Source organism: Oncorhynchus mykiss, chromosome 18 (assembly GCF_057628025.1).
Source record: "Oncorhynchus mykiss isolate SJ-2025 chromosome 18, ASM5762802v1, whole genome shotgun sequence".
In the NCBI taxonomy this organism is placed as follows: Eukaryota; Metazoa; Chordata; class Actinopteri; order Salmoniformes; family Salmonidae; genus Oncorhynchus; species Oncorhynchus mykiss.
The window spans coordinates 15877501-15897620 of NC_143039.1; the positions used below are offsets into that span (position 1 = coordinate 15877501).

The following is a 20120-nucleotide window of genomic DNA, read 5'->3' on the forward strand; positions in this document are numbered from 1 at the left end:
ACACACACACCCAGCACACACACACACACAACACACACATACACCCAGCACACACATACACCCAACACACACATACACCCAGCACACACATACACCCAACGCACACATACACACAACACACACATAACATACACACACACCCAGCACACACACACACACAACACACACATATACACAACATACACACACACCCAACACATACACACACCCAACACACACATACACCCAACACACACATACACCCAACGCACACATACACACAACACACACATAACATACATACACACCCAGCACACACACACCCAACGCACACATACACACAACACACACCCAACACACACATATAAACAACATACACACACACCCAGCACACACATACACCCAACACACACATAACATACACACACACCCAGCACACACATACACCCAACACACACTTAACATACACACACACCCAACGCACACATACACACAACACACACCCAACACACACATACACACACACCCAAAACACACATACACACAACATACACCCAACACACACATACACCCAACACATAAACACACAACATACACTCAACACACACACACACCCAACACACACATATACACGCAACACACACATGCACACAACCAACACACACAACACACACAACACACACATACACCCAACACACAATTCAACTCTTCAGCCACTCCAGAGCACAAAGCCTGCCACCTCCACATCTCCTCTTCCTCCTCCTCCTCCTTCCCCTCCCCTGTCCCTCCTCCTCCTTCCCCTCTCTCCTCTTCCTCCTCCTCCTCCTTTCCCCTCCCCTGTCCCTCCTCCTCCTCCAACTCTCTCCTCCTTCCCCTCTCTCCTCCTCATCCTTCCCCTCTCTCCTCCTCCTCCACCTCTCTCCTCCTTCCCCTCTCTCCTGTCCCTCCTCCTCCTCCTCCTCCTCTGTCCCTCCTCCTCCACCTACCAGAGGGATGTCCTGAGTGACAGACAGGTGAGCGGGCGTGGTGAACTCTAGCTGGGCGTGGTCTCCCTCTGCGGTAACCACGGCTTCCAGCAGGTAGACTCTGATGTCACGCCACGACTGCAGAACCAGCTGACACCGGAACCGACCGGCCACGTGGGCATGGAACCTCAGTGGTACCATCACCACCTCAGAGTCTGGACAGAGAGAGGAGGGGGATAGGAGTGTCTGTCTGTCTGTCTGTCTGTCTGTCTGTCTGTCTGTCTGTCTGTCTGTCTGTCTGTCTGCCTGCCTGCCTGCCTGCCTGTCTGTGTCTCTCTCTCTCTCTCTCTGTCTGTCTGTCTGTCTGTCTCTCTCTGTGTCTGCCTGTCTGTCTGTCTGTCTGTCTGTCTGTCTGTCTGTCTGTCTGTCTGTCTGTCTGTCTGTCTGTCTGTCTGTCTGTCTGTCTGTCTGTCTGTCTGTCTGTCTGTCTGTCTGTCTGTCTGTCTGTCTGTCTGTCTGTCTGTCTGTCTGTCTGTCTGTCTGTCTGTCTGTCTGTCTGTCTGTCTGTCTGTGTGTGTGTGTGTGTGTGTGTGTGTGTGTGTGTGTGTGTGTGTGTGTGTGTGTGTGTACCTGTGAGGTTGTCCTGTGTGACCCGTGCGTCCCTGGCCACAGGCAGAGTGATGGTATGAGGCAGGAGGAAGTGTTCCGGTAGAGAAACCTCCACGCTGTACTCTACCACCTGGGACTGGACTGGACCAGGGACCAGCAGGGACTGGAGGAGAGGAGAGAGACGGTCAGACTGTACTCTACCACCTGGGACTGGACTGGACCAGGGACCAGCAGGGACTGGAGGAGAGGAGAGAGACGGTCAGACTGGACCAGGGACCAGCAGGGACTGGAGGAGAGGAGAGAGACGGTCAGACTGTACTCTACCACCTGGGACTGGACTGGACCAGGGACTAGCAGGGACTGGAGGAGAGGAGAGAGACGGTCAGACTGTACTCTACCACCTGGGACTGGACTGGACCAGGGACCAGCAGGGACTGGAGGAGAGGAGAGAGACGGTCAGACTGTACTCTACCACCTGGGACTGGACTGGACCAGGGACCAGCAGGGACTGGAGGAGAGGAGAGAGACGGTCAGACTGTACTCTACCACCTGGGACTGGACTGGACCAGGGACCAGCAGGGACTGGAGGAGAGGAGAGAGACGGTTAGACTGTACTCTACCACCTGGGACTGGACTGGACCAGGGACCAGCAGGGACTGGAGGAGAGGAGAGAGACGGTCAGACTGGACTGGACCAGGGACCAGCAGGGACTGGAGGAGAGGAGAGAGACGGTCAGACTGTACTCTACCACCTGGGACGGGACTGGACCAGGGACCAGCAGGGACTGGAGGAGAGGAGAGAGACGGTCAGACTGTACTCTACCACCTGGGACTGGACTGGACCAGGGACCAGCAGGGACTGGAGGAGAGGAGAGAGACGGTCAGACTGTACTCTACCACCTGGGACTGGACTGGACCAGGGACCAGCAGGGACTGGAGGAGAGGAGAGAGACGGTCAGACTGGACTGGATCAGGGACCAGCAGGGACTGGAGGAGAGGAGAGAGACGGTCAGACTGTACTCTACCACCTGGGACTGGACTGGACCAGGGACCAGCAGGGACTGGAGGAGAGGAGAGAGACGGTCAGACTGTACTCTACCACCTGGGACTGGACTGGACCAGGGACCAGCAGGGACTGGAGGAGAGGAGAGAGACGGTCAGACTGGACTGGACCAGGGACCAGCAGGGACTGGAGGAGAGGAGAGAGACGGTCAGACTGTACTCTACCACCTGGGACGGGACTGGACCAGGGACCAGCAGGGACTGGAGGAGAGGAGAGAGACGGTCAGACTGTACTCTACCACCTGGGACTGGACTGGACCAGGGACCAGCAGGGACTGGAGGAGAGGAGAGAGACGGTCAGACTGTACTCTACCACCTGGGACTGGACTGGGCCAGGGACCAGCAGGGACTGGAGGAGAGGAGAGAGACGGTCAGACTGGACTGGACCAGGGACCAGCAGGGACAGACAGGAGCCCAGGAGGGCAAAGAGAAAGCGAGAGAGAGAGAGAGAGAGCGAGAGACCGAGAGAGAGAGCGAGAGAGAGAGAGCGAGAGAGAGAGAGAGAGAGAGAGAGAGAGAGAGAGAGAGAGAGAGAGAGAGAGAGAGAGAGAGAGAAAGAGCTGTCCAGTGTGTGTGTGTGTGTGTCTGTCTCTGTGTGTGTCTGTCTCTCTGTGTGTGTCTACTGTCTACCTGTGAGGTGGTGAGAGCAGCGGCCGCCACCCCTGCCCGGACGGTGCTGCTGTCCAGAGTGTGTGTGAGGCTGCGCCTCTTCTTCTCCACAGGGCTCATCCTCTGCTGCCCCACTGTGGCCAGCGCCCGCTCCCACAGCCCGTTCACCAGGGGGACACACACCACCTCATCCAGGGTGCTGCCCACGCCGCAACGCAGGTTCACCGCAGGCCTGGGATCAGCACCATCTAGCAGACACACAGGGCATAAGGGCATAAGAAAACACACACAGGCCTGGGATCAGCACCACATCAACAGATTTTTCACGTAGTGAGCTCGGGGGTTCGAACCTGCGACCTTTCGGTTACTGGCCCAACGCTCATTAAAGCTAGGCAACCTGCCGCCTCAGTACAGTCATCATGACTCTGCAGATGTGTTCAGTACCAGTACTCACCAGAGGTGGCGCTGCTAACGTGGACTACATTAGGACTGGGCTTTGTGGTCAGAGGGGAGGACAGGGGAAGATCTGCTGTCCCCTCCACAAGATACACCTGCTCACCAACCTACACCGACAAAACACACACACCTATAATCAACAACACACATTATCCAAGCTAGATTTAAATACAAACAGCACCTGGAAGGAACACCTAAATCATGGCACACACACACACACACACACACACACACACACACACACACACACACACACACACACACACACACACACACACACACACACACACACACACACACACACACACACACACACACACGGCCCTGTATACCTGCTGGCTGACTAGCAGGACGGAGCAGTGTCTTTTCCCCAGGTGGAAGGGCAGGTAGTGGAGCTCTATGGTTTCTGACTGTCCAGCCGCCAGACTCACACTCCTGACAGGACTGAAGAACTCATTCACACCACACTCATCTGCAGGATCACAGTGAAGGTCACTGTCCTCCCACTCACCACAGTCAGTTCCACCATTCAACCTATCTGTAGAAAGACTGATACAGAGACAGAGAGAGACTATTTGCACATCGTTACAACACTCTATATAGACATAATATGACATTTGAAATGTCTATATTATTTTGGAACTTCTGTGAGTGCAATGTTTACTGTTAATTTTATTGTTTATTTCACTTTCGTTTATTATCTACTTCACTTGCTTTGGCAATGTTAACATATGTTTCCCATGCCAATAAAGCCCTTGAATTGAGAGAGCGAGAGCGAGAGCGAGAAAGAGAGAGAGAGAGAGAGAGAGAGAGAGAGAGAGAGCGGAGGGAGAGAGAGAGAGCGGAGGGAGAAAGAGGGAGAGAGAGAGAGAAAACAAGAGAGAGAGGGAGGGAGGGAGGGAGGGAGGGAGGGAGGGAGGGAGGGAGGGAGGGAGGGAGGGAGGGAGAGGGAGAGAGAGAGAGAGAGAGAGAGAGAGAGAGAAAGGGAGAGGAAGAGAGAGAAGAGAGGGAGAGGGAAGAGAGGGAAGAGAGGGAAGAGAGGGAGAAGAGAGGGAGAAGAGAGGGATTGGTCACACTTTTCCCTCTAGTCTGTGTAGTACTGCTGTGTATCACGTTGTTACTACACAGACATAAGAGTTACAGGGTATGAAGTCCTATGAAACTATCTATAATCCATTGAACATTACTGCAGAAGAGAGCAAGGATTTTGCAGCAACAAACAATGTGATTTACAAAAACATCATTTAATTTGCAGTACGGATATGTCCAAACACAAAGCTAACTGTTTTAAACAGAATGAGATTCCGTCTCATGGAAACTCATACTTACATCTGCAGTAAGTCTTTGAAGATGCCCTTGATGTAGGAAGTAAAGAGAAACACAAGATGTGTGTATATGCGTGTGTGTGTGTGTGTGTGTGTGTGTGTGTGTGTGTGTGTGTGTGTGTGTGTGTGTGTGTGTGTGTGTGTGTGTGTGTGTGTGTATGTGTGTGTGTGTGTGTGTGTGTGTGTGTGTGTGTGTGTGTGTGTGTGTGCGTGCGTGCGTGCGTGCGTGCGTGCGTGCGTGCGTGCGTGTGTGTGTGTGTGTGTGTGTTAGTCCTCTCTTTAATGATCTAACAGAGAACAGACTCCAGAGATTTGCGCTACCTCTGCCTGTGAAGTATAAACACACACATGACATAGACATATACACACACACACACACACACACACACACACACACACACACACACACACACACACACACACACACACACACACACTCCCCTACGTAACAGAACAAGTGTAGTCTGGAAAAGTACATATCTATGTACGGCAGTCAGTGAGTGTCTCTGATTGTTTCTATGTATGTGGCACAGCAGTCTAAGGCACAGCATCTCAGTGCTAGAGGTGTCACTACAGACCCTGGTTTGATTCCTGGCTGTATCACAACCGGCAGTGATTGGGAGTCCCATAGGACAGCGCACAATTGGCCCAGCGTCGTCCGGGTTCGGCCGGTGTAGGCCAGCGTCGTCCGGGTTTGGCCGGTGTAGGCCAGCGTCGTCCGGGTTTGGCCGGTGTAGGCCAGCGTCGTCCGAGTTTGGCCGGTGTAGGCCAGCGTCGTCCGGGTTTGGCCGGTGTAGGCCAGTGTCGTCCGGGTTTGGCCGGTGTAGGCCGTCATTGTAAATAAGACTTTGTTCTTAACTGACTAGTTAAATAAAGGTTAAACAGAGAGAGAGATCAGCGCCACAGGTAACTTCCACAAAGCTGTGAACGATTTGAGAGACAAGGCTAGAAGAGCCTTCTATGCCATCAATAGGAACATAAATTCAACATACCAAGGGCCTCCCGGGTGGCGCAGTCTAGGGCACTGCATCACAGCGCTAGCTGTGCCACCAGAGACGCCCAGGGTCTGTCGCAACCGTACACGACCAGGAGGTCCGTGGGGCGAAGCACAATTGGCCTAGCGTCGTCCGGGTTAGGGAGGGTTTGGCCGGTAGGGATATCCTTGTCTCATCACGCACCAGCGACCCCTGTGGCGGGCCGGGCGCAGCGCACGCTAACCAAGGTTGCCAGGTGCACGGTGTTTCCTCTGACACAGTGGTGCGGCTGGCTTCCGTGTTGGATGCGCGCTGTGTTAAGAAGCAGTGCAGCTTGGTTGGGTTGTGTTTCGGAGGACGCATGACTTTCAACCTTCGTCTCTCCCGAGAGTTGTAGCGATGAGACAAGATAGTAGCTACTAAACAATTGGATACCATGAAATTGGAAAGAAAAAAGGGGGTAAAATTTAAAAACAAATAAAACATTTAATTCGACATACCAATTAGGATATGGCAAAAAATACTGGAATCAGTTATAACACCCATTACCCTTTATGGTTGTGAGGTCTGGGGTCCGCTCACCAACCAAGAATTCACAAAATGGTGTATCTAATTATCAAAATTCAGAAAAGAGCCGTTAAATTCTACAACCACCTAAAAGGAAGCGATTCCCAAACCTTCCATAACAAAGCCTTCACCTACAGAGAGATGAACCTGGAGAAGAGTCCCCTAAGCAAGCTGGTCCTGGGGCTCTGTTCACAAACACAAACAGACCCTACAGAGCCCCAGGACAGCAACACAATTAGACCCAACCAAATCATGAGAAAACAAAAAAGCTAATTACTTGACACGTAGGAAATAATTAACATAAAAACAGAGTGTACAGACTCAGTGAGCAGCTTAATGAGAGAGTGAGAGAAACTCAGTGAGCAGAGCCTTGCTATTGAGAAAGGCCGCCGTAGGCAGACCTGGCTCTCAAGAGAAGACAGGCTATGTGCACACTGCCCACAAAATGAGGTGGAAACTGTGGTGCACTTCCTAACCTCCTGTCTAATGTATGACCATATTAGAGAGACATATTTCCCTCAGATTACACAGACCCATAAAGAATTCAAAAACAATTCACATTTTGATAAACATGTATATTGGGTGGAATACCACAGTGTGCCATCACAACAGCAATATTTACCATTCTAAATACAACCCATATTTATGTTTATTTATTTTCCCTTTTGTACTTTAACCTTTTGCATTATTACACTGTATATAGACATAATGACATTTGAAATATCTATTATTTCTGAACTTCTGTGAGTGTAATGTTTACTTTTAATTTATTATTAAAAGCGACAGAGAGAGAGAGAGAGAGAGAGAGAGAGAGAGAGAGAGAGAGAAAGAAAGATAGAGAGAGAGAGAGAGAGAGACAGATGTGTGTGTGTGTGTGTGCATATTAACACTAATCTAGTGAAATAGACAGAGTGAAGGGATGTGTTTGAGGTTGTGTGTGTGTGTGTGTGTGTGTGTGTGTGTGTGTGTGTGTGTGTGTGTGTGTGTGTGTGTGTGTGTGTGTTAACCTGGTGTTGTTGTCTGAACTGGGGTTGGTCCTAAAGGAGAACTGTTGAATGAGGCTCTCCTGACTCTTCTCCACCTGCAGCATGTTGGCTTTAGACTCTACCAACACCACCCTGACAAACACACATAGGACAGGGGTAATTTACACACACACACACACACACACACACACACACACACACACACACACACACACACACACATACACGCACACATACACGCACACACACACACACACACACACACCTGAACGTGGCATCCTTGCTGAAAGGGTTTTTTACTTTAAGTTGGAGCTCCTTCAGCTGGTAACATGGAGATTTACACTTCACTATCCCCTGGATGGAGACACAGAGAGAGAGAGAGAGAGAGAGAGAGAGAGAGAGAGAGTGACAGAGAGAGAGACAGAGAGAGAGGGAGAGAGAGACAGAGAGAGAGAGAGAGGCAGAGAGAGAGGCGGAGAGAGAGGCAGAGAGAGAGACAGAGAGAGGCAGAGAGGGAGACAGAGAGAGAGCGAGAGAGAGAGACAGAGAGAGACAGAGGGAGGGATGGAGAGAGGGAGGAGGGAGAGAGAGAGAGGGGGGGGGGTAAACACAAAGACATTGTACAACTCAGTAACAGTCATTCAGCAGCCACCATGACGTAAGAGGACATGCAGCGTCCACACCATAGAAATAGAAATAGAACCATTTCCTGTGCTGCTGATACATTGTGCTGCCATGGGAACAGTGAATGGTGAACCCCTGTCTGCCCAGAGCACAAGTTGTTCTGGAGGGTGTCCCAAATTATACCCTGTTCCATATGCAGTGCACTACTTTTGACCAGGGCCCATCGGGAAATAAGGGTGCCATTTGAGACGCACTACCCTGGTCTCTATAGAAAGTAAAGTAGTGTAGTGCACTGCCTGAGTCACTGTTCTATTGGCAACTGAACAAAGGGTTCACAACAACGGCGCCGCAGAAGGGGCAGACGGAGCGCTCTCCTGGTCAGGCTCCGTAGACGTGCTCCTCGCCCACCGTTCCCGAGCATACTACTCGCCAATATCCAGTCTCTTGACAACAAGGTAGATGAAATTCCAGAAAGGTTTCCAGAGAGACATCAGAGATTGTAACATTCTCACGAGTTTCCCGAAAAAAATTCTCTCTCGGGATAGGTTGTCGGAATCAGTTCAGCCACCGGGCTTCTCCATGCATCGCGCCGACAGAGATAAACTCCGCCCTGGGAAGAGGAAGGGTGGAGGTGTATGCTTCATGATTAACGACTCATGGTGTAATCATAACAACATACAGGCTCTCAAGTCCTTCTGCTCACACGACCTAGAATTCCTTACTATCAAATGCGGGCCATATTATCTTCCAAGAGAATTCATCGTCAGTTATCGTCACAGCTGTGTACATTCCCTCTTAAGCAGACACCAAGACGCCCCTCAAAGAACTTCACTGGACTCTATGTAAATTGGAAACCATATTTCCTGAGGCTGCATTTATTGTAGCTGATTTTTTTTAACAAAGCACATTTGAGAACAAGGCTCCCTAAATTCTATCAGCATATTGATTGCACTACGCGCGGGTGTAATACACTGGATCACTGCTACTCTAACTTCCGCGATGCATACAAAGCCCTCCCCCGCTTTCCCTTCAGCAAATCCGACCACGACTCTATCTTGCTCCTACCGTCTTATAGGCAGAAACTCAAACAGGATGTACCAGTAACTAGAACCATTCAGCGCTGGTCTGACCAACCAAAATCCACGCTTCAAGAGTGTTTTGATCATGAGGACTGGGTTCCGGTCAGCCTCAGACAACAACAGACAAGTTTATAAAGATTCGATGTAAAGATGCTCTCCATCCAACCTCACTGAGCTCGAGCTGTTTTGCAAGGAGGAATGGGAAAAAATTTCAGTCTCTCGATGTGCAAAACTGATAGAGACATACCCCAAGCGACTTACAGCTGTAATCGCAGCAAAAGGTGGCGCTACAAAGTATTAACTTAAGGGGGCTGAATAATTTTGGATGCCCAATTTTTCAGTTTTTGATTTGTTAAAAAAGTTTGAAATATCCAATAAATGTCGTTCCACTTCATGATTGTGTCCCACTTGTTGTTGATTCTTCACAAAAAAATACAGTTTTATATCTTTATGTTTGAAGCCTGAAATGTGGCAAAAGGTCGCAAAGTTCAAGGGGGCCGAATACTTTCGCAAGGCACTGTAAATGACTACCGCCCCGTAGCACTCACAACTGTCATTATGAAGTGCTTTGTGAGACTAGTCAAGGATCATATCACCTCCACCTTACCGGAAACCCTAGACCCACTTCAGTTTGCATACCGCCCCAACAGGTCCACAGACGATGCAATCGCCATCACATTGCACACTGCCTTATCCCAACTGGACAAGAGGAATACCTATGTAAGAATGCTGTTCATTGACTACAGCTCAACATTCAACACCATAGTTCCCTCCAAGCTCATCATCAAGCTAGAGGTCCTGGGTCTCAACCCTGCCGTGTGCAATTGGGTCCTGGACTTTCTGACGGGCCGCCCCCAGGTGGTGAAGGTAGGAAACAACATCTCCACTTCGCTGACCCTCAACACTGGGGCCCCACAAGGGTGGGTGCTCATCCCCCTCTTGTTCTCCCTGTTCAACCACGACTACGTGGCCATGCACGCCTCCAACTCAATCATAAAGTTTACAGATGACACAACAGTAGTGGGCTTGATTACCAACAACGACGAGACAGCCTACAGGGGGGAGGTGAGGGAACTCGGAGTGTGGTGTCAGGAAAACAACCTCTCACTCAACGTCAACAAAACAAAGGAGATAATCGTGTACTTCAGGAAACAGCAGAGGGAGCACCCCCCTATCCACATCGAAGGGGCCGCAGTGGAAAGTTTTAAGGCGTACACATCACAGACAAACTGAAATGGTCCACCCACACAGATAGTGTGGTGAAGAAGGCGCAACAGCACCTCTTCAACTTCAGGAGGCTGAAGAAATTTGGCTTGTCACCTAAAACCCTGACAAACCTTTGCAGATGCACAATTGAGAGTATCCTGTCGAGCTGTATCACAGCCTGGTACGGCAACTGCACCGCTCTCCAGAGGGTGGTGCGTTCTGCACAACGCATCACCGAGGGCAAACTACCTGCCCTCCATGACACCTACAGCACCCGATGTCACAGGAAGGCCAAAAAGATCATCAAAGACAACAACCACCCGAGCCACTGCTGGTTCACCCCGCTATCATCCAGAAGGTGAGGTCAGTGCAGGTGCACCAAAGCTGGGACCAAGAGACTGAAAAACAGCTTCTATCTCAAGGCCATCCGATTGGTTAAACAGCCATCACTAACTCAGAGAGGCTGCTGCCTACATTGAGACCCAATCACTGGCCACTTTAATAAATGGCTCACTAGTCACTTTAAAAAAGACACTTTAATACATGTTACATATCTTACATTACTCATATCATTGTTTATACTGTATTTTATACACCTTGCTTATGCCGCTCGGCCATCGCTCATCCGTATATTTATATGTACATATTCTCATTCACTCCTTTGGGTTTGTGTGTATTAGGTAGTTGTTGTGAAATTGTTAGATTACTTGTTAGATATTACTGCACGGTCGGAACTAGAAGCACAAGCATTTTGCTACACTCACATTAACATCTGTTTACAATGTGTATGTGACCAATAAAATGTGATTTCATTCAGGACAACAAATGATTGTGAGGTGTTAAATACATAGTGAGTTATTGTGAGATGTTATATTCATAGTGAGTTATTGTGAGGTGTTATATACATAGTGAGTTATTGTGAGTTGTTATATTCATAGCGAGTTATTGTGAGTTGTTATAAACAGTTGAAGTCGGAAGTTTACATACACCTTAGCCAAATACATTTAAACTCAGTTTTTTAACAATTCCTGACATTAGGTTGTTTTAGGTTAGTTAGGATCACCACTTTATTTTAAGAATGTGAAATGTCAGAATAATAGTAGAGAGAGTTATTTATTTCACTTTTTATTTATTTCATCACATTCCCAGTGGGTCAGAAGTTTACATACACTCAATTAGTATTTGGTAGCATTGCCTTTAAATTGTTTAACTTGGGTCAAACGTGTCGGGTAGCCTTCCACAAGCTTGTGGCCCATTCCTCCTGACAAAGCTGGTGTAACTGAGTCAGGTTTGTGGGCTTCCCTGTTCGCACACACTTTTTCAGTTCTGCACACAATTTTGAGGTCAGGGCTTTGTGATGGCCACTCCAATACCTTGACTTTGTTGTCCTTAAGCCATTTTACCACAACTTTGGAAGTATGGTTGGGGTCATTGTCCATTTGGAAGACCCATTTGCGACCAAGCTTTAACTTCCTGACTGATGTCTTGAGATGTTGCTTCAATATATCCACTAAATTTTCCTTCCTCGTGATGACATCTATTTTGTAAAGTGCACCAGTCCCTCCTGCAGCAAATTACCCCCACAATATGATGCTGCCACCTTCGTGCTTCACGGTTGGGATGGTGTTCTTCGGCTTGCTAGCCCTTTTTCCTCCAAACATAACGATGGTCATTATGGCCAAACAGTTCTATTTTTGTTTCATCAGACCAGAAGACATTTCTCCAAAAAGTATGATTTTTGTCCCCATTTGCAGTAGTCTGTCTTTTTTATGGAGGTTTTGGAGCAGTAGCTTCTTTCTTCCTTGCTGAGCAGCCTTTCAGGTTATGTCGATATAGGACTCGTTTTACTGTGGATATAGATACTTTTGTACCTGTTTCCTTCAGAATCTTTAAAATGTAAAAAAATATATTTTACCCCCTTTTCTCCCCAATTTCGTGGTATCCATTGTTAGCAATTACTGTCTTGTCTCATTGCTACAACTCCCGTACGGGCTCGGGAGAGACGAAGGTCGAAAGCCATGCGTCCTCCGAAACACAACCCAACCAAGCCGCACTGCTTCTTAACACAGCGCACCTCCAACCCAGAAGCCAGCCGCGCCAATGTGTTGGAGGAAACACCGTGCACCTGGCTACCTTGGTTAGCGCGTGTGTGTGTGTGTGTGTGTGTGTGTGCGTACTCACGCTGGGGGTGATGTGTGTGACCTGGGTCTTGAGGCTGAAGGCCAGAGTGGCTCCAGAGGGACTGACTGAGGAGGCAGAGCGTGATGTCAGCAGTAGCACCGCCTCCATTGGCCTCAGGAAGGAACAGGAGTACTGCACGGTCACCTCCACACAACGTCCCCTAGTGGAGAGGAGGACAGAGTGTAAGGCTCAACTATAAGGTGGGGGAAGGGACGGGGAAAGCCATGGGATCAATGGAAGACCAGTCAAGACACTGAACACCAGTTGAGAAGACAGGCAGCCAGTTAACTCTAATACAGTTAGACAGAGCCAGGAAAGACAGAGAAAGACCGAGCCAGGATAGAGAGAGAAAGACAGAGCCAGGATAGAGGGAGAAAGACAGAGCCAGGATAGAGAGAGAAAGACAGAGCCAGGATAGACAGAGAAAGACAGAGCCAGGACAGACAGAGAAAGACAGAGCCAGGATAGACAGAGAAAGACAGAGCCAGGATAGAGAGAGAAAGACAGAGCCAGGATAGACAGAGAAAGACAGAGCCAGGACAGACAGAGAAAGACAGAGCCAGGACAGAGAGAGAAAGACAGTGGCTGTGTCTGAATGCCCATACTTGCATTCTAAATAACAGACATTTTGGGTACATGAAAACAGAACCTTTATAGTATATGACATTTAAATAATGCAGTACAGTTTAAATGCCAGGATGTTATACTCATTTAGATTTTTCATCCAGAATTCCCTGCACACTATTATGTAAAATAATCCTCTTTCCAGACACATGTGTTTCACAGCAGCTGATAATCAGATAAATTGATGCGTTGTACCAAAATGAACGAATGGCAGGAATCAACACAGATGACACATCATGAGTATGGATGAGCCTAGTATGTTGACATTTGTTGATTACTGCATTAGATTTGACTATACAGTACATTCTAAATAGTACGCAGTATGATTGCTACACAGTATGTAGTTTTAGTAAGTAGTAGACCAGACAGATTTCAGACAGAAGAGATGGGAAATTATCTTCATCTCACAAGGTAACTGAGCAGAACAGCTTCTGGAGGACTGGGGTGAGGAACACTGCTGTCCTACAGGGTTAGGGGTTATGGATTAGGGGTTAGGGGTTATGGATAGGGGTTATGGATTAGGGGTTAGGGGTTATGGATAGGGATTATGGATTAGGGGTTAGGGGTTATGGATAGGGATTATGGATTAGGGGTTAGGGGTTATGGATAGGGATTATGGATTAGGGGTTAGGGGTTATGGATAGGGATTATGGATTAGGGGTTATGGATTAGGGGTTATGGATTAGGGGTTAGGGGTTAGGGGTTATGGATAGGGGTTATGGATTAGGGGTTAGGGGTTATGGATAGGGATTATGGATTAGGGGTTAGGGGTTATGGATAGGGATTATGGATTAGGGGTTAGGGGTTATGGATAGGGATTATGGATTAGGGGTTATGGATTAGGGGTTATGGATTAGGGGTTAGGGGTTATGGATAGGGGTTATGGGTTAGGGGTTAGGGGTTATGGATAGGGATTATGGATTAGGGGTTAGGGGTTATGGATAGGGATTATGGATTAGGGGTTAGGGGTTATGGATAGGGATTATGGATTAGGGGTTAGGGGTTATGGATAGGGGTTATGGGTTAGGGGTTAGGGGTTATGGATAGGGATTATGGATTAGGGGTTAGGGGTTATGGATAGGGGTTATGGATTAGGGGTTATGGATAGGGGTTATAGATTAGGGGTTATGGATAGGGGTTATGGATTAGGGGTTATGGATTAGGGGTTATGGGTTATGGATAGGGGTTATGGGTTATGGATAGGGGTTATGGATAGGGGTTATGGATAGGGGTTATGGATAAGGGTTATGGATAGGGTTATGGTTAGGGGTTATGGTTAGGGGTTATGGATAAGGGTTGGGGTTATGGATAGGGGTTATGGTTAGGGGTTATGGTTAGGGGATAGGGGTTATGGATAGGGGTTATGGTTAGGGGTTAGGGGTTATGGCTAGGGGTTATGGGTTATGGATTGGGGTTATGGATAGGGGTTATGGATAGGGGTTATGGATAGGGGTTATGGACAGGGGTTATGGTTAGGGGTTATGGTTAGGGGTTATGGATAGGGGTTGGGGTTATGGATAGGGGTTATGGGTTATGGATAGGGGTTATGGATAGGGGTTATGGATAGGGGTTATGGATAAGGGTTATGGATAGGGGTTATGGTTAGGGGTTATGGTTAGGGGTTATGGATAAGGGTTGGGGTTATGGATAGGGGTTATGGTTAGGGGTTATGGTTAGGGGATAGGGGTTATGGATAGGGGTTATGGTTAGGGGTTAGGGGTTATGGATAGGGGTTATGGGTTATGGATTGGGGTTATGGATAGGGGTTATGGATAGGGGTTATGGATAGGGGTTATGGATAGGGGTTATGGTTAGGGGTTATGGTTAGGGGTTATGGATAGGGGTTGGGGTTATGGATAGGGGTTATGGTTAGGGGTTATGGTTAGGGGTTATGGTTAGGGGATAGGGGTTATGGATAGGGGTTATGGTTAGGGGTTATGGGTTATGGATAGGGGTTATGGATAGGGGTTATGGATAGGGGTTGGGGTTATGGATAGGGGTTATGGTTAGGGGTTATGGTTAGGGGTTATGGTTAGGGGATAGGGGTTATGGATAGGGGTTGTGGTTAGGGGTTATGGTTAGGGGTTATGGTTAGGGGTTAGGGGTTATGGATAGGGGTTATGGTTAGGGGTTAGGGGTTATGGTTAGGGGTTAGGGGTTATGGATAGGGGTTATGGATAGGGGTTAGGGGTTATATATAGGGGTTATGGTTAGGGGTTATGGATAGGGGTTATGGTTAGGGGTTATGGATAGGGGTTATGGATAGGGGTTATGGATAGGGGTTATGGATAGGGGTTATGGTTAGGGGTTATGGTTAGGGGATAGGGGTTATGGTTAAGGGTTATGGTTAGGGGTTATGGTTAGGGGTTATGGATAGGGGTTATGGTTAGGGGTTATGGGTTATGGATAGGGGTTAGGGGTTATGGTTAGGGGTTAAAGGTTATGGATAGGGATTATGGTTAGGGGTTATGGTTAGGGGTTATGGGTTATGGTTAGGGGTTATGGTTAGGGGTTAGGGGTTATGGTTAGGGGTTATGGTTAGGGGTTATGGGTTATGGTTAGGGGATATGGTTAGGGGTTATGGGTTATGGTTAGGGGTTATGGTTAGGGGTTATGGTTAGGGGATTTGGTTAGGGGTTATGGTTAGGGGATATGTTTAGCGGTTATGGTTAGGGGTTATGGGTAGGGGTTATGGTTATGGTTAGGGGTTACGGGTAGGGGTTACGGGTAGGGGTTATGGTTAGGGGTTACGGGTAGGGGTTACGGTTAGGGGTTACGGGTAGGGGTTACGGGTAGGGGTTATGGTTAGGGGTTACGGGTAGGGGTTATGGTTAGGGGTTACGGGTAGGGGTTACGGGTAGGGGTTATGGTTAGGGGTTACGGGTAGGGGTTATGGGTTATAGATAGGGGTTAGGGGTTATGGTTAGGGATTAAGGGTTATGGATAGGGATTATGGTTAGGGGTTATGGGTTATGGATAGGGGTTAGGGGTTATGGTTAGGGATTAAGGGTTATGGATAGGGATTATGGTTAGGGGTTATGGTTAGGGGTTATGGGTTATGGATAGGGGTTATGGTTAGGGGATATAGTTAGGGGATATAGTTAGGGGATATGGTTAGGGGAGATGGTTAGGGGTTATGGTTAGGGGTTATGGGTTATGGTTAGGGGTTATGGATTAGGGGTTAGGGGTAGGGGATATGGTTAGGGGTTATGGGTTATGGTTAGGGGTTATGGTTAGGGGATATGGTTAGGGGTTATGGGTTATGGTTAGGGGTTGTGGTTAGGGGATATGGTTAGGGGTTAGGGGTTATGGTTAGGGGTTATGGTTAGGAGTTATGGTTAGGGGATATGGTTAGGGGTTATGGGTTATGGTTAGGGGTTATGTTTAGGGGATATGGTTAGGGGTTATGGTTAGGGGTTATGGGTTATGATTAGGGGTTATGGTTAGGGGTTAGGGGTTATGGTTAGGGGTTATGGTTAGGGGTTATGGTTAGGGGTTATGGTTAGGGGTTAGGAGTTATAGTTAGGGGTTATGGTTAGGGGTTAGGAGTTAGGGTTAGGGTTTATGGTTAGGGGTTATAGTTAGGGGTTATGGTTAGGGGTTATGGTTAGGGGTTAGGAGTTAGGGTTAGGGTTTATGGTTAGGGGTTATAGTTAGGGGTTATGGTTAGGGGTTAGGAGTTAGGGCTAGGGTTTATGGTTAGGGGTTATAGTTAGGGGTTATGGATAGGGGTTATGGTTAGGGGTTATGGGTAGGGGTTAGGGGTTATGGTTAGGGGTTATGATTTGGGGTTATGGTTAGGGGTTATGGGTAGGGGTTAGGGGTTACGGTTAGGGGTTGTGGTTAGGGGTTAGGGGTTACGGGTGGGGGTTATGGTTATGGTTAGGGGTTGTGGTTAGGGGTTAGGGGTTACGGGTGGGGGTTATGGGTTAGGGGTTACGGGTAGGGGTTATGGGTAGGGGTTATGGTTAGGGGTTACGGGTAGGTGTTACGGGTAGGGGTTATGGTTAGGGGTTACGGGTAGGGGTAGGGGTTAGGGGTTACGGGTAGGGTTTCTGGTTAGGGGTTACGGATAGGGGTTAGGGGTAGGGGTTAGGGGTTACGGGTTAGAGGTTAAGGGTTAGGGGTTAGGGGTAGGGGTTATGGGTTAGGGGTTAAGAGTTAGGGGTAGGGGGTACGGGTAGGGGTAGGGGTTAGGGGTTACGGGTAGGGGTTATGGTTAGGGGTTACAGGTAGGGGTTAGGGGTTAGGGGTTACGGGTTAAGGGTTATGGGTAGGGGTTAGGGGTTAGGGGTTATGGGTTAGGGGTTATGGGTAGGGGTTAAGGGTTAGGGGTTACGGGTAGGTGTTACGGGTAGGGGTTATGGGTTATGGTTAGGGGTTATGGTTAGGGGTTACGGGTAGGGATTAGGGGTTACGGGTAGGGGTTACGGGTAGGGGTTAAGGGTTAGGGGCTATGGTTAGGGGTTACGGGTAGGGGTTACGGGGTAGGGTTTAGGGGTTATGGTTAGGGGTTATGGTTAGGGGTTATGGGTAGGGGTTAGGGGTTACGGGTAGGGGTTAGGGGCTAGGTGCTATGGTTAGGGGTAGGGGTTATGGTTAGGGGTTATGGTTAGGGGTTAAGGGTTATGGGTAGGGGTTATGGGTAGGGGTTAAGGGTTATGGTTAGGGGTTATGGTTAGGGGTTACGGGTAGGGATTAGGGGTTACGGGTAGGGGTTAAGGGTTAGGGGCTATGGTTAGGGGTTACGGGTAGGGGTTACGGGGTAGGGGTTAGGGGTTATGGTTAGGGGTTATGGTTAGGGGGTTATGGGTAGGGGTTAGGGGTTACGGGTAGGGGTTAGGGGCTAGGTGCTATGGTTAGGGGTAGGGGTTATGGTTAGGGGTTATGGTTAGGGGTTAAGGGTTATGGGTAGGGGTTATGGGTAGGGGTTAAGGGTTATGGTTAGGGGTTATGGTTAGGGGTTAAGGGTTATGGTTAGGGGTTATGGGTAGGGGTTAAGGGTTAAGGGTTAGGGGTTACGGGTAGGGGTCAGAGATAGAAGGGCTTACTTAGGAGGGATGGTGATGGAAGCTCCTTGGGGCAAGGAGAAATGATGGGCCTCCTTCCCTACGATGGAGGCATGGTAGAACATCGCTCTGGAGGACGGGCTCTTCAGACGCACCTGGAGCACACACACACACACACACACACACACACACACACACACACACACACACACACACACACACACACACACACACACACACACACACACACACACACAGGCTGTAAGACAGGGTTACCCAGGGCTAGTGCTGTGTGATGGAGAGAGAGAGACCTGCCTGTTTGGTGAAGGTGTGGTGCAGGCTGTAAGACAGGGTTACACAGGGCTAGTGCTGTGTGATGGAGAGAGAGAGACCTGCCTGTTTGGTGAAGGTGTGGTGCAGGCTGCCAGACAGAGTGATGGTTCTCCTGGGAAGGTACTGGGGCAGCGTCTCATACAGGTAAACACACAGCATCAACATTAGAACAGGGTTCGAGTCTGACAGCTCTGTGGGCTGGATGTCTATGTCCAGGCAGAGCAGTGTGAAGGCCTGGCTGAGGATGATACTGTTGTGGAGGTTCTGTTCCAGGCGGCTGATGCTGGTGTACATCCTCTGGAGATGACTGGGGATCTGAGGGACCGGAGAGACCAGAGGGGGGGGACAGTCAACACTGGGCCAGTTTCCCAGACACAGATTAAGCCTTATCTGCTACCACAGTCAGACGAATCAAAACCAGTCGAGTTTAGATGAGTCTAGATTTACTGACAATTTCCCACAGAGTAGACGAGGACAAGAGTTGACCAGGAATAGGAGGAGAGAACACAGTATCATCACTCTGTACTGGTACCCCCTGTATATAGCCTCCACATTGACTCTGTACTGGTACCCTCTGTATATAGCCTCCACATTGACTCTGTACCAGTACCCCCTGTATATAGCCTCCACATTGACTCTGTACCGGTACCCCCTGTATATAGCCTCCACATTGACTCTGTACCGGTACCCTCTGTAAATAGCCTCCACATTGACTCTGTACCCCCTGTATATAGCCTCCACATTGACTCTGTACCCCCTGTGTATAGCCTCCACATTGACTCTGTACCAGTACCCCCTGTGTATAGCCTCCACATTGACTCTGTACCGGTACCCCCTGTATATAGCCTCCACATTGACTCTGTACTGGTACCCCCTGTATATAGCCTCCACATTGACTCTGTACCGGTACCCTCTGTATATAGCCTCCACATTGACTCTGTACCGGTACCCCCTTTATATAGCCTCAACATTGACTCTGTACCAGTACCCCCTGTAAATAGCCTCCACATTGACTCTGTACCGGTACACCCTGTATATAGCCTCCACATTGACTCTGTACCAGTACCCTCTGTAAATAGCCTCCACATTGACTCTGTACCAGTACCCTCTGTAAATAGCCTCCACATTGACTCTGTACCAGTACCCCCTGTATATAGCCTCCACATTCACTCTGTACCGGTACCCTCTGTATATAGCCTCCACATTGACTCTGTACCGGTACCCCCTGTATATAGTCTCCACATTGACTCTGTACCGGTACCCCCTGTATATAGCCTCCACATTGACTCTGTACCGGTACCCCCTGTATATAGCCTCCACATTGACTCTGTACCGGTATCCCCTGTATATAGCCTCCACATTGACTCTGTACCAGTACCCCCTGTATATAGTCTCCACATTGACTCTGTACCGGTACCCCCTGTATATAGCCTCCACATTGACTCTGTACCGGTACCCCCTGTATATAGCCTCCACATTGACTCTGTACCGGTACCCCCTGTATATAGCCTCCACATTGACTCTGTACCGGTA

The 20120-nt window shown here is 48.9% G+C and overlaps 1 protein-coding gene across 1 annotated transcript in view; it reads right to left on the minus strand.

The window, feature by feature from the left end:
• The window catches only part of LOC110502326 (cilia- and flagella-associated protein 47), a 106063-nt gene that overhangs the window by 44925 nt on the left and 41018 nt on the right, over positions 1-20120 (minus strand). The window contains exons 35-44 of the mRNA XM_090207306.1: positions 18651-18902; positions 18297-18409; positions 12622-12781; positions 7797-7885; positions 7553-7663; positions 4012-4174; positions 3678-3786; positions 3245-3471; positions 1575-1716; positions 966-1159 (exon numbers count right to left, since the gene is read on the minus strand). Of these exons, the coding sequence (XP_090063432.1) occupies positions 966-1159; positions 1575-1716; positions 3245-3471; positions 3678-3786; positions 4012-4174; positions 7553-7663; positions 7797-7885; positions 12622-12781; positions 18297-18409; positions 18651-18902 (1560 nt within the window). The remainder of the gene's footprint in view (positions 1-965; positions 1160-1574; positions 1717-3244; positions 3472-3677; positions 3787-4011; positions 4175-7552; positions 7664-7796; positions 7886-12621; positions 12782-18296; positions 18410-18650; positions 18903-20120) is intronic.